General features: G+C 49.4%; 1 protein-coding gene and 1 long non-coding RNA gene across 2 annotated transcripts; one reads left to right on the top strand and one right to left on the bottom strand.

Moving 5' to 3' along the window:
• Positions 1 to 246: 246 nt before the first annotated feature.
• On the bottom strand, positions 247 to 7,733 carry LOC132006086 (uncharacterized). The gene is made up of 4 exons (XR_009400978.1): positions 7,427 to 7,733; positions 6,586 to 6,785; positions 3,329 to 3,604; positions 247 to 951 (listed from the first exon to the last, which is right to left on the bottom strand). It is a non-coding gene; the product is annotated as an uncharacterized LOC132006086 (long non-coding RNA).
• Positions 7,734 to 7,821: 88 nt separating this feature from the next.
• Positions 7,822 to 8,552, top strand: LOC132006085 (metallothionein-1E-like). Its single transcript, XM_059383752.1, has 3 exons — positions 7,822 to 7,938; positions 8,080 to 8,145; positions 8,303 to 8,552. The coding sequence occupies exons 1-3, from the start codon at positions 7,911 to 7,913 to the stop codon at positions 8,392 to 8,394; spliced, it is 186 nt and encodes a 61-aa protein (XP_059239735.1). The 5' UTR covers positions 7,822 to 7,910; the 3' UTR covers positions 8,395 to 8,552.
• Positions 8,553 to 12,906: the final 4,354 nt, after the last annotated feature.

Here is a 12,906-nt window from a genome sequence, read left to right on the forward strand (position 1 = left end):
GGATCCTAGGGTGGAAGTGCTTGGGGACAGAAAAGGGAGGTTGAGGTCAAGTTACTAAGAAGGGAAGGATGCCAGAGGGTGTTTAGCTGCCCCCCTGAATGCAGGCTTTCAAAGTGGACTCTGCACCAGGCAGGTCTCGCTCTTCAAGGAGCCTTCTTACTGGCTTCTGGCTAGACTCCATCTTCTCCATTGCTTTGCATTATTAAGCACCCACCACGAGTTGGGCACTGTGCCAGGTGCCAGAGCTAGGACAGGGAGCACAGCAGACACAGCCCACGGCCTAGTGGGACATCAGAGATTAAGCAACAACAACAAAAAACTCACACAGTGCACTAGCTGCTGGGGGAGGCTGTGTGGCAGAGGCCTAAGCGCACAGGCTCTGGGGAAAGACCGTCTGGCTGGGCCCTTGACCAGCGAGTGGCTTTCAGCAGTGTTACACAGTCTCTCTGAGCCTCAGTCTCTCCCCCTGTAAAATGTAGGTGACGACCAGCCCTATCTTAGGGCACTGTCAGAAAAATCACATGTACAGCCCTGAGCACCTGGCACAGGATCAGGAGGACATAAATACTAGCTGCTCTGTCACTCGTGCCCGTCATTGTAATAAGTGCCACAGAGAAGGCATATGTTTGCAGATGACAGAGAGACTCCAATATTTGGGGTCCCAGGAAGGCCTTTCTGAGGAAGTGGCCTTACACTGGAACCCAACAAATGAAAGGGACAGGGATGGAGGGAGCATTTTAGGCAAAGAAAGCAGCCCGTGCAAAGGGCCTGCAGGCAGAAAGCATTTCCCCCCACCTTCGCCCAGGGTAGTCAGACTTTCAAGATGGCCTCCGTGATGCCATGGTGCCGCACTCCACTGCTCTGGAGTCTGCTCCACTGCTCCAGGCTCTCGTGTGTCCCCTCTCCTTGAGTGTGGCCTGGACCCAGTGACTTCTTCTCCCAAATATAACGCTGCAAAAGCGACGGGATGTCACTCTGTGTTAAAGTGACCATGACTTTCATCTGATCACATTTTGCTGTTGACACTCTCTCTTGCTTGCTCACTGTCCTGTTGTGGAATGCTAGGGAGAGGCCCATGTGGCCCAGAGCCAAGGGAGACCTCTGGCCAATAGCTTATGAGGAACCAAGGCCTCAGCACGGTGGTCCCCAAGGACCCAAACCCTGCTGACGACCCCATGACCATGGAAGCTGATCCTGTCCCAGCTCACCCTGGAGATGACTGTGGCCTTGGCTGACACTCTGCTTGCTGTCATGGAGGGAACCTGAGCCCTGAGGGCCTAGCTAAGCCTTACCTGCATTCCTGACTCACAGAAACTACCACATAATACCTGTGTGTTGTCTCAGCTGCTTGCTCTGTTAGGCAGAATTAGATAACAAAGACGCCTCCAAAATGAAGGCAGGGTCAGTAGAAAGAGAAGGAAGATCTAAGAGCAGACAGTTGGTACCTGGACAGAAACTTGGAATCCCAGGATCCCTGACAAGAAGGGACCTGACCTCCATCTATCCCCCCTATCTGGTGCTGGAATCACCACCTCTGTTTCTATTGCGGTGGGGACAGGAAACTATCTTCCAGGTGGGTCCATTTCGGTCATGGCCAGCTCTAACTGCAGGAAAGGACTTTCCCTTCTGGAGCAGAACCTCTACGCCTGCAGCCCCATGCTTGGCCAGGTTCTGCCCTCGGGACCACAGGGGACAAGCCTCATTTCTTCTTCTCAGCATGGCATAAACATGCAAGCGGGGAGTCAGAAAGTCCTGGGTTCAAATCCCAGTGCTGCCATTGACAGCTGTGCCCCCGAGCAGCCATGAACCTCGAGGGTCTCGTCTTATAAAAACCAGGGTCTGCCTTGTTGAGCTGTGCGGGGGTCTAAGTGAGATAAACTCAGGATGTCCTTAGTACCAGGCCTGGTGCATAGCAGGTTCTCAGTATTACTGCCCATGGGCCGCCTGGGTGGCTCAGTTGGTTAAGCATCTGACTCTTGATTTTGGCTCAGGTCGGGATCTCTAGGTCATGAGATAGCCCCAAGTTGGGTTCCATACTAAGTGTGGAGCCTGTTTAAGAGTCTTTGTCTCCCTCTTCTGCCTCTCACTCCACTTTCACTCCACTCCCTATTCATGTGCTCTCTCTCAAAAAAAAAAAAAAAAAAAATATATATATATATACAGAGAGAGAGAGAGCGCGCAAGTGTGTATGTGTGTGTGTGTATATATATATAAAACATGTTAACATATATAACATATATTATAGAATATATAGCATATATATATCATATATATTCTATAATATATATAACATAATACATAAATATATTAATATGTAATTATATCTTCATATATAATGTATAATTATATATTAATATTGTATGATATGTAACATATATAACATATATCAATACTGTAGTTATATATGACACACATATATATAATCTATAAATAATATAAATATATATTAATATAATCTATATATAAATAATATAGATTAATAAAATCTATAAATAATATATCTATAAATAATATATAACATATTATTTATAGATGATATATATTTACATATATATTATATATGTATTCCCCACAACTCTGGCAGATTAGAGATGACGGCAAAGTCACTGACTCCTCCTATCAACAATAGGGTCTTCATCGTTTAACCTTGAATCTGAGCGGCAGGATGTGACGCCGCTTGACCAACACAATGTGGTGAAACTGAGCTGTGCAAGCTTCAGGGCCCAGGGTTTGAGAGACACGCAGCTACCATGGCTGACCCTCAGTCCTCATGGCTTTGGAGCCCTGAGCTGAATGGAAGGAGCCTCACTGCCCAGAGGCTGTCCTGGAGAGGCCCCATGTGGGAGTTCTGGTCTAGAGCTCCAGCTGAGCTCAGGCCTCCAGCCATCCCTGCCAGGGAGCCAGACATGTGAGTGAAGCTGCCTTGGGCCTATTCACCCCTGAATGCCTCCAAGTAAACTCAGTCGATGATGCACAGAATAGAAGAATCAGGCAAAGGAGCCCTGTTGGAATTCCTGCCCCCCAAAACCAGAGCCAGTAAAATGGTGGTTTAAGCTGCTGAGCTTTGGGTCATTTGTTGCACAGCTGTAGACAATCAGAGCATCCACTGTGCAAATATGCGAACATAACTTTTCATCCAGAGTGAACCTGTCCACCCCCTAAACAGTTGTTCACGAGATGGGGTTTTGAGTTTTAGGACCATTGTGATCAACTGTCTCCGGGACAATTGAAGCCTGGCATGAAGACAACCCTCAGGATAGTCTGGCCCACAGTACTAGTTAGGACTTCATCCAGAATGATTTCACTAAAAAGGAAATGATTGACTCACAACGGCTTCAGGGATGGCTGGGTCCAGGTGTTCCAGTGAGGTCAGTCTCCATTTCCTTTGCGAGGGCTTTATTTTCAGGCTTTTCTCCTAGAGGCAAAAGGCTTTAGAAAGTCAGCTCCAGGGGCACCTGGGCGGCTCAGTGGGTTAAGCCTCTGCCTTCAGCTCAGGTCGTGATCTCAGGGTCCTGGGATCGAGTCCCGCATTGGGCTCTCTGCTCGGCAGGGAGCCTGCTTCCTCCTCTCTCTCTGCTTGCCTCTCTGCCTACTTGTGATCTCTCTGTGTCAAAGAAAGAAAGAAAGGAAGGTAGAAAGAAAGAAAGAAAGTCAGCTTCACCTCCTCTCAGGTAAAAGTGCAGATGGAAACTTCATTTTCCCAGCAAAAGTTTCAGTGATTCTCTTTGGTTCATGGTTGGGTGAACCAGTCAGAGCCAATCCCTGTGGCCAGAGAGGCGGAATTGATGAAGTTCTTGAACCTAGGTGGGGTTCGGTGGGGTGAGGTTTGGAGCCGACGGCTAAAGAAAGAATTCTTAAGACGTCTCTGGTGCAAAAAGGTGGTTTATTAGAGCACGGGGACAGGAAGCCAAGGGAGACTCCTGTCTAGCAGGATTGTGAGCTCTGCAAGTTAACTATTTGCTTATTGTTCATGGCAGTCAGGGCTGCCTGAAGGATGCTACACTTATGGAGGGGAAAGGGTGAAGAGGGGGTGCAAGGCGCCAGCTTTTGCTTTGTCCTCAGCCAGCCTCCTGCTCCCTCATCAGAATGGCCCAGGATCCCAGAGACAGGGTCTCCACCATCCAAACCATATGGACCAAGAGTAGGGAGGTGAGATTGTACAAAGGAGAATTAAGGGTACTGCCATGGGAAGGATGAGTGGATGGCTGGACAGAACTATAAACATCCACCTCGGCAGTTAAAAGGAGAGTGAAAATTCACCTCCTTCATTCTAGATAACATACTTCTATTAATGCAAGCTAGGGCCATCCTTGCCTCACATCAGATTAGCAGGGGGGTATTTTTCCTCACCTAATACTGCTTGGCTTCATCTCCCTCACCCTCTACCATCTAGGGATGCAGACATTGGAAGGTCCTTCCTCTCCATCTCCGTCCCAAGCACAGTGAGGCTTTCAGCAGCAAATCAATGAGCAAGACTAGGGCCAGGTCTAGGAGATTGGCCAACCCTCCCCTCACTGAGTCACAGTGATTCAACACAGACAGCTAAGGCCTGGAGGCAAATTTTACTCCCAACATGGATGGCTCAGGGAAGCCTGGGTGGCTCAGTGGGTTAAGCCTCTGCCTTCGGCTCAGGTCATATCTCAGGGTCCTGGGATCAAGCCTGCATTGGCTCTCTGCTCAGCGGGGAGCCTGCTTCCCTTCCCTTCTCTCTCTGCCCACCTGTGATCTCTCTGTCAAATAAATAAATAAAAATCTTTAAAAAACAAAACCCAACATGGATGGCTCAGACCCAAGGCTAAATTCAAGACTTTCACGGCAAAAAACAAGCCCTATTGTCTCTTCATAGAGTTACATTGTTTCCCCTGAGTGGACCAGGGACTTCCTGATTAGAAACCAGGACTTTTGAATATAACATGCATGTCTATGTAAGTAACAACCACAATGACAAAAATCAGCCCACTACCTAAGGAGGAGGAGACCCGTGAGTGCACTAGTCCCCAACGCTGCTGGACACAATGAGACTTCTGAGACCTTGGCTCTAAAATCAGTTTGCACGTGGCCCTCAAGTTCTAGTACAATTGGATCATTTGACAGGACGAGTAAACAGAGGCTCTGAGGGGCGCTGGCACGCTACTGCGCCCAGGTCACTCAGCTAGTGAGTGGCAGTGACCATTAGAATTTAGTCCCTCTGATGGCACAACTCTCCCGCCCTGCTTGCTGTTTTTATTGGCGTGAGCACACAGGTCCCAGGGCAGTGGAAAAAAGTTTTTTACTTTCATTTTGTAATGGGCCCTTAATGTAAGGAGGGGCTGGGGACAGAGGGGACATTAAGGGGATAACCCCCATTAATTCATCTTGACAAATATTCATTATCACCTACTGCAGATTTGGCCCTGTGCCCAGGCCGGAGCCACATTTTAGGGGCAACGACCGTTCTTGTTTTCAGCAGTGCACCGGAATGGGGAGGGACACAGACATTGATCCAAGAATTGCACATGTTCCTACATATTACAGACACGGAAAGTGCCAGGAAGTCAAAGGACAGGATGTTTACCAGCAGGTTCCATGGGCATTGTGACCCAGCACGGGGTTCAGGACCGGTTCCCGAGCAAGTGAGGGTTGCTGAGCTATGAAGACATTTCCACAGGACCATAGGGTAAATGCTGCGAGAACAGCCTGTCCTTGCCCCGCCCCCTCACTGACCGCCCTGCCGCAGCACCGGTGTTCCCTAAGCTTCCAGGAAACTTCCAGCAACCAAAGGCTGCTGACTCCTCTGATGACACATTCAGGGCATTCCAAGGATGATGATCTAAGATCTGTTAGCCAGCAGCCAGACACATATGAGCAGGGAAGCAGGGTGTGCTCCCTCAGAGAGAAATTTAGACGCTACCTCCACGCTTTCCCCTCAGCTACATGAGGGAAGAACGCTCTTGTGGGCTTTTCCCTTCCAAATGTTCCAGGGTGATGCCAACTTTCCAACGGGCTGCTGCTTCTGCAGGCTGTAATACAACTCCTTCCCCTTCCTCTGCCTAGCAGACACCTCACCCTCCTGACCTCACTGGCCCACCTCCTTCCAGGCTGGACTGGCTTTCCCCTCTCTGCTCTCCCTGCCCCTGAAGGCAATCTCCATCCTAGCCAGGACTCTGGTGTCACTTTTCCCTATGCGCCCATGGGGCTGCCCCCTTGACTCTGAGTTCCCTGAGCACCAAGCTTATAGTTTCGTGATCCTTGCTCTCCCTTGCCCATGATGTCTACCCCTAGATGATCTATCCTCAGCATCTGCTGGACGCTTTGAATCACTGGGCTCTGCCATATATTAGCTCTGTGACGTAGGCAAGCTACTTAACCTCTCTGGGCCTCCATTTCCTCCTCTTTAAAATAAGATTAAGGGATGGGACGCCTGAGTGGCTCAGTGGGTTAAGCCTCTGCCTTCAGATCAGGTTATGATCTCAGGGTCCTGGGATCGAGTCCCGCATCAGGCTCTCTGCTTTCCCCTCTGTCTCTCTGCCTTCCTCTCTGCCTACTTGTCATCTCTCTCTCTGTCAAATTAAAAAAAATAAAATAAGATTAAGGGATAGTCCTTACCTCACAATGTTGTGTTTAAAAACAAAATTCAGGGGTGCCTGGGTGGTTCAGTCGGTTGTCTTCTTTTGGCTCTGATCCTGATCCCGGGGTCCTTGGATCCAGCTCTGAAAACAGGCTCCCTGCTTAGTGGGGAGCCTGCTTCTCCCTCTCTCTCCCTCTGCTGCTCCCCCTGCTTGTGCTTTCTCTCACTCATTCTCCTGCTGTCAAAAAAATAAGTAAAATATTTTTTAAAATAAAATAAAAACAAAATGCAACTGAGCACACTTGAAGATATAATTTGCTTTATTTCATGATTCATGAATCAGGCAGCATCCCATCTAGCAAGTGGAGGGGAGCTCTGAGGTGTGGTACCTCAGAGTGGAAGTGGAAGGTTTCTATAGGAAAGAGAGTGGGTCAGGAAGTTATGAGCAAGGAAAAAGAAAGGACTGTTTCAGGCAAGGTCACCTTTGCTTAGGTGGAAGGGCAGAGGTCTTACTGAGTGGACTACTTCATCTTCCTGTGGGAAACAGAGGAACCCGGGGACAGATGGCCTCTTGGGTGCTGATCAGAAAATTCCTGATTGACCCCTAAGACTTCCATTTCTGAGGGAGGTTGAAACTGCAGTTAGATTAGGTATTAAGCTCACTTTGGTGACTTGACCTAAGTGACACCATTCTGGGCCTATCATTTTCTTTTTAACAGTTACAACAGGATTAAATGAGAGCAGGCAGATAACACATAATCACACACAGTCACACAATAAAGCCCCTTAATGTACACTGGATCCATACGGTAGGCATAACCATCCATCATCTCCCATGGGCTTACTCTGCTGTTAGAATTATGAAGCCTTGACAGTTACCCAGTGGTTTTTGTAATCTGCACTTCCAGCCGATTTTTCTATCCAAGCAGAGTTCCCCACTTCTTCCCAGCTTACCCCACCTCCCTGTCCCCTCCGCAGATGAGTTCAGGCACAGGCCAGGAGGGCGGGAGGTGTGCACGCCAGAGGACGGGGGCAGAGTGCTGGGCACAGGGCCCAGCCACCAGGCACGCGGCGTTCCCGCTCTGCACCCGGCCCTCCGTCATGCGAGGTGGCCCGGGGCTCACGGAGGCGACTTCGGGGAACCGAGCGAGCGGCCGTGTGCAGAGCCCCATGCGCCGCACAGCCGCGGGTGATTCAGCGCGGGGCGTGTGCAGGCAGCGGCCGGGGGCGGGCTTTTGCACTCGCCCCGGCTCCTTGTGGCTATAAAGCCGGCCCTCGGCGGTGCGTTTCACCACGCTTCTGCCAAGTGCCTGGTTTTCGTTGTGCTACTGTCTACGGAGTCCAGTTGTCGGTTATCAACGCTATGGATCCCAACTGCTCCTGCGGTACAGGTAAGGAAATTCAGAGTTCCTCGGGGATGGGGATGTTTGTGGGTAAGGACACTCACCGAGACCTCTTGCATTCCGGCTGTGGAGTCCACGCATGGTTCTCACTGCCCTTTTATTTTTTATTTATTTACTTTTTTTTTTCAGGTGGTTCCTGCACGTGCGCTGGCTCCTGCAAATGCAAAGAATGCAAATGCAGTTCCTGCAAAAAGAGTGAGTGGAATCTTTGGGACCACACTCTTACGCATCCCTACTCTTTATTCCCTGAGGGGAGTTTCAACTGGATGGTTGATAACCCTTTCCTTGGGAGGGGAGGTGCTGCTTCCACGGTGCTCCCACTGTTTAATCTCTGCCGTCTTCCTTTCTCCAGGCTGTTGCTCCTGTTGCCCGGTGGGCTGTGCCAAGTGCGCCCAGGGCTGCATTTGCAAAGGGGCGTCGGACAAGTGCAGTTGCTGTGCCTGATCCTAGGGAGCCTGTTTCCAATGTAAATAGAGCGACGTGTGCAGACCTACAGTGTTTCTTGGTGCTTTTTGTTTTGGATACAACCCTGACCAGTTTGCTACATTCCTTGTTTATCCTTATAAAATACGTGAATTACATAATAAAAGCTGTGGACTTAATATTCTCATTTTGTTTTTCCTTTGCGTGCCCACGAGGGTTGGGGTAGGGAATTCCACCAGAATTGCAGAAACCTGTTTCTGGACACAGATGTTAATTCCTTAAGACTGAATGCTTTAAGGCAAAGCCAGTGAGTTCAGGGACCTTCATCTTCGGTAAAATAAAAAGGCATCATTCCAGAGGATATAAAGGCCTGGGAGCCCTGTGTTATGCCAATTTTGTTTTTAAGTAATCCCCTATTCCCAGTGTGGGGTTTGAACTCACCGCTCCGAGATCCAGTCACGGCTCTACAAACAGGCAGGTTCCCTATCAATACAGATTTAACGCTCCCCGGTTTCTCTGCCTAACTTCAGTTCCTGATGGAGTCAAGGCTTGAAATTGACAACAGGATGTGTGTTGGGGGAAAAAACCCTCCCCTGTTCTGAATCCTATCTGGGGCTTAAAAAAAAAAACACCTGTGGGAAAGTCGCGTTTCTTACTTTCTATCCATCCCAAATTAAAACTTGGTTTAATATACATAAGAGTGCCTGGGTGGCTCCGTTAAGTAGCTGCCTTAGACTCCGGTGGTGATTCCAGGGTCCTGGGGATTGAGCCTTCCATCAGGCTCTCTGCTTTTCCCTCTCTCTCTGCCTGCTTGTGTGAGCTCTCTGTAAAAATATTGATAGAGGGTCGTCTGGGTGGGTCAGTGGATTAAGCCTCTGCCTTGGCTCAGGTCATGATCCCAGGGTCCTGGGATCAAGCCTGGCAGCTGGCTCTCCACTCAGCAGGGAGCCTGCTTCTCCCTCTGCCTGCCTCTCTGGCTGCTTGTGATCTCTGCCTGTCAAATAAATTTTAAAAATATTTATAGAAAAAAAAATACAGACTTTATGAAAATGCCATAAAAGAACAATATAAAGCCCATGTTTTTAGGTTGAGCACACATGATTTCAATGAATATGGGAAGAACAGAATTAGTTTTTATAATGCCACACATACATATATATGTACACGGAAGATGTCCACTGAGCACTAGAGAGAATTCACAAATGCCCCAGTGCCATGGACCACATACCTTGAAGACCACTGTCCTGGCTATCCCTCCCCATGGGGAACTTGCCTCCTCTCTGCCATTGTGCCACTGAGGGAACACCCTGTAACCCTGAGAGCTCCCTGCTGTGGCTTGGCTCTGAATCTTTGGAAGTTCCTCCCTAGGTCAGGCTGGAATCTGTCCCTTCAGAATCCAGTTGTCCTTGGCAACTTGAAACCAACAGAGTGACTAGAGAACTGGAGGGAAGTGACCAGCCATTTCCCAGCAGGAGGGAAGGTACCTGGGAACTGGTTCCAGATGGAGGAGTTTGCCTGTGAACGGTGTTGGCTGATTTTTGCGCTTTGGAGGGCGTGGTGGTGTTTATTAGGCGGGAGTTAGGCCCACAGTGACTTGTAATTAATGACAACGGTTAGTCCCCCTGGCTATTTGTGGAGGGAATTGCTTCTTGATGTTGGATCACAGGGAAAAGGGAGTCATGTCCGGAGTCGGGCCCCTGCTTGCCGGCAGGTGCCTGGTGTAAAAGGGGGATTTCAGAAGGCAGTGTGTGTCCAGGGCATGGGCTTTGGTGTTAGGCAGTCTGGGTTCACAGCCTACTTTGCCACAGGGGGCCTGGACCAGCTGCTCAACCTCACTGAGCCTCCATTTCTTCCTTTGTAGAAAGGAGATTCTGTCTCTGTGTGGGCATTAAATGACAGCTTCCTGGCTCCTGGCTATGGCTTAATAAATAGTGGTCAGTATGTCCACACCGACATTTGTGGAGAGGGTATCCTGTTGGATCCCAAAAAGCTCTTGGGGAAAGGGTCATTAGTTAGGAAGCATTACTCTGGGTTGGAGGTTAAGGATGGGATTGGAAATCTGCTGACCCAGTGCTGGGGGAGGGGAGGTACCTCCTACACGATGTCCCCAGGGACAAGATGCAGCCATAGCGTTTGGACAGACATGAAAGTCTTTACCATCCTTCACGTCCTCTGGTCTGTAGGAATCAGTGAGAGAGTGAACATGCAGGGGCTGGAGTAATTGTGCTGTCCTCTGAAAGGTTAAGCAAACTGCCCAGGGTCACACAGCCCCTAATTAGGGGTCTCCGGTCCATCGCTGCCTGATGATGATTCACTAGGTGCTTGTATCGCTTCTCACTAGTCAAAGCTGGAAGAGCCTTTGGGGATGGACCAGTTGCTCCCCAGCTTGAAACATGGGAAACCAAAGCCCAGAGCGGTCACAGAGCTATGCAGAGGGTCTGACTGCCAGCTCAGGGCTCTCCTCACGCTGCCTCTGTGCCAGGCGTCCAGTGTCTCACCTTTCCCATGAAGTAATGGTGCCGGGCGCTAGTGGGAGGCCATGATGCTGCAGTAAGCCCACCTGAGTGCCACTCCCCCCAGTGTCACAGCTGCTTGACATAAATCTCTCTGGTATACAGCTTCCTCTACTCTAAAAAGGGCAAAAAAAAAAAAAAAAGGGCATATGACTCAAATGATTGAATTAATACATATAAAGAACTTAGAACAGTGTATGGCATGTGATGAGTGGTCTATTAATATTCACTGTTACTTTATTATTATTATATGTACATAGCATAAGGCATATTTGTTTATTTCCAGACAAACACCTGGGCCTGAGGTGCTAGGTATGACTTTATTATTATGATGCATAGCATAGGACAAATAAGCTCAGGCTGGTATGCGCGGTTATGTTTCCTGTGTGGTCTTTATCAGCCACATAAGAATATGACCTATGGGCCAGAGAGCATCATTCAATCTTCTCCACACAACTGTGATCCGCATGGTGGGTATAAAGCCACGAGAAAGATGTTCTGTGCCTTATATCAGATACCAAAAGACACCTGCTCATTTTGTTACCAACTACACCATATTTTATTAAACATTGTACTTTGAAATCATTCCTGTTTTAATTTACATGAAAAGGAAACTGTTTATCCTTAACTGAAAATGAGAATCAGTCTTATTCCAGACATAGAAAATAGCAAGAAAAGCATAGTTAGTATATAAGAATATAATATATAACTATATATATTTCACTAATCGGTCACCTTTTTTTTTTGCTACCCATGGTTAATGTGGCAGCCTTTTTTTTTTTTTTTTTAAGATTATGTTTATTTATTTGTCGGACCGAGAGCACAAGCGGAGGGAGAAGCAGGCAGAGGGTGAAGCAGGCTCCCTGCTGAGCCGGGACCTTAACATGGGACTCGATGCGAGGACCTTGGGATCATGACCTGAGCCGAAGGCAGACCCTTAACCGACTGAGCCACCTAGGAGTCCCAATGTGGCAGCCTAACTCTTAATGAAAAGGTTCCAAGCAGTAGGCAAGTGTAGCCATTCCCACGCTACAGTCAGCTTTATCATAGACCTTCTCTTTCCCTTAGAAAGCTGACTGGATTCATCAGAGTACAACTTCCTACCTGTGGGACCTGGGCCAAGTAACTTAGACTTCTGTATTGTAGTTATCCATTAAGAAAAAGTGCTTAGGAGTAATAGTAATTCCCTTTTGGGGTCTTTATGAGGGTACACAAATCAAAAGTGAATATAACATGGCCTGACACATACAAAATGATATTTAAAGTCTCAGATGTTGAAACGGAAATAACTACTTTTTTTACTTTTTTATTCAGAGACCGGTCTCCCTGTCACCATCTCACCCTCTGGAAATCGCTGGGACTGGGGTGCCCCAGCAGGTGTGGGGAGCACTAGTTGTAATGCCAAGAAGACCCTGCATGATCGCGCCCCTATATCCGTTTGGGCGAGCAGAATGGAGAGAGGCAGCGGTCTGGGACGGTCCGCCACACAGTGCACAGCAAAAAAACGGCCTGAAACCCCAACCCCACCTGGGGCCACGGGGACGACAGGTCAAGGGAAGCAAAGGTCACATTCAATGCCTATCCTCTGCACACAACTCTCTCAGATCGCTCTGCACACGCCCTCCCCACACTGGGAGAGTCCAGGGTTGCACACGGGCTCCAGGAAAGGGCGACCCCGGGGACGCCTGCACCGGGTATAGGGGTGGGGAAGGCGGTCCGGACCCAGGCGCCGGGTTCCCAGAACACGCGGTAACAGGGTCGGCTACCGACCTCGGGGAGACCCACAGGGGCGGGCAGGGTGACTGAGACACGGCATGCCAACCGGCGCGCATCCCCTCCGCACCGTGCGCAGCGAGCCCAACCGACCCCCCCCACCCCTCCCCCGAGACTCGTGCGCCCGGCCCGGCCAAGTGCACACAGCACCGCCAAGGCCAAGGCGGGAGGTGCGCTCCCGGCGGGGCGGGTGCAAGGGCAGGGGCGGAGCCTTTGCGCCCGGGCCACGGGCTCCGCCTATAAAGTC

Source organism: Mustela nigripes, chromosome 17 (assembly GCF_022355385.1).
Source record: "Mustela nigripes isolate SB6536 chromosome 17, MUSNIG.SB6536, whole genome shotgun sequence".
In the NCBI taxonomy this organism is placed as follows: domain Eukaryota; kingdom Metazoa; phylum Chordata; class Mammalia; order Carnivora; family Mustelidae; genus Mustela; species Mustela nigripes.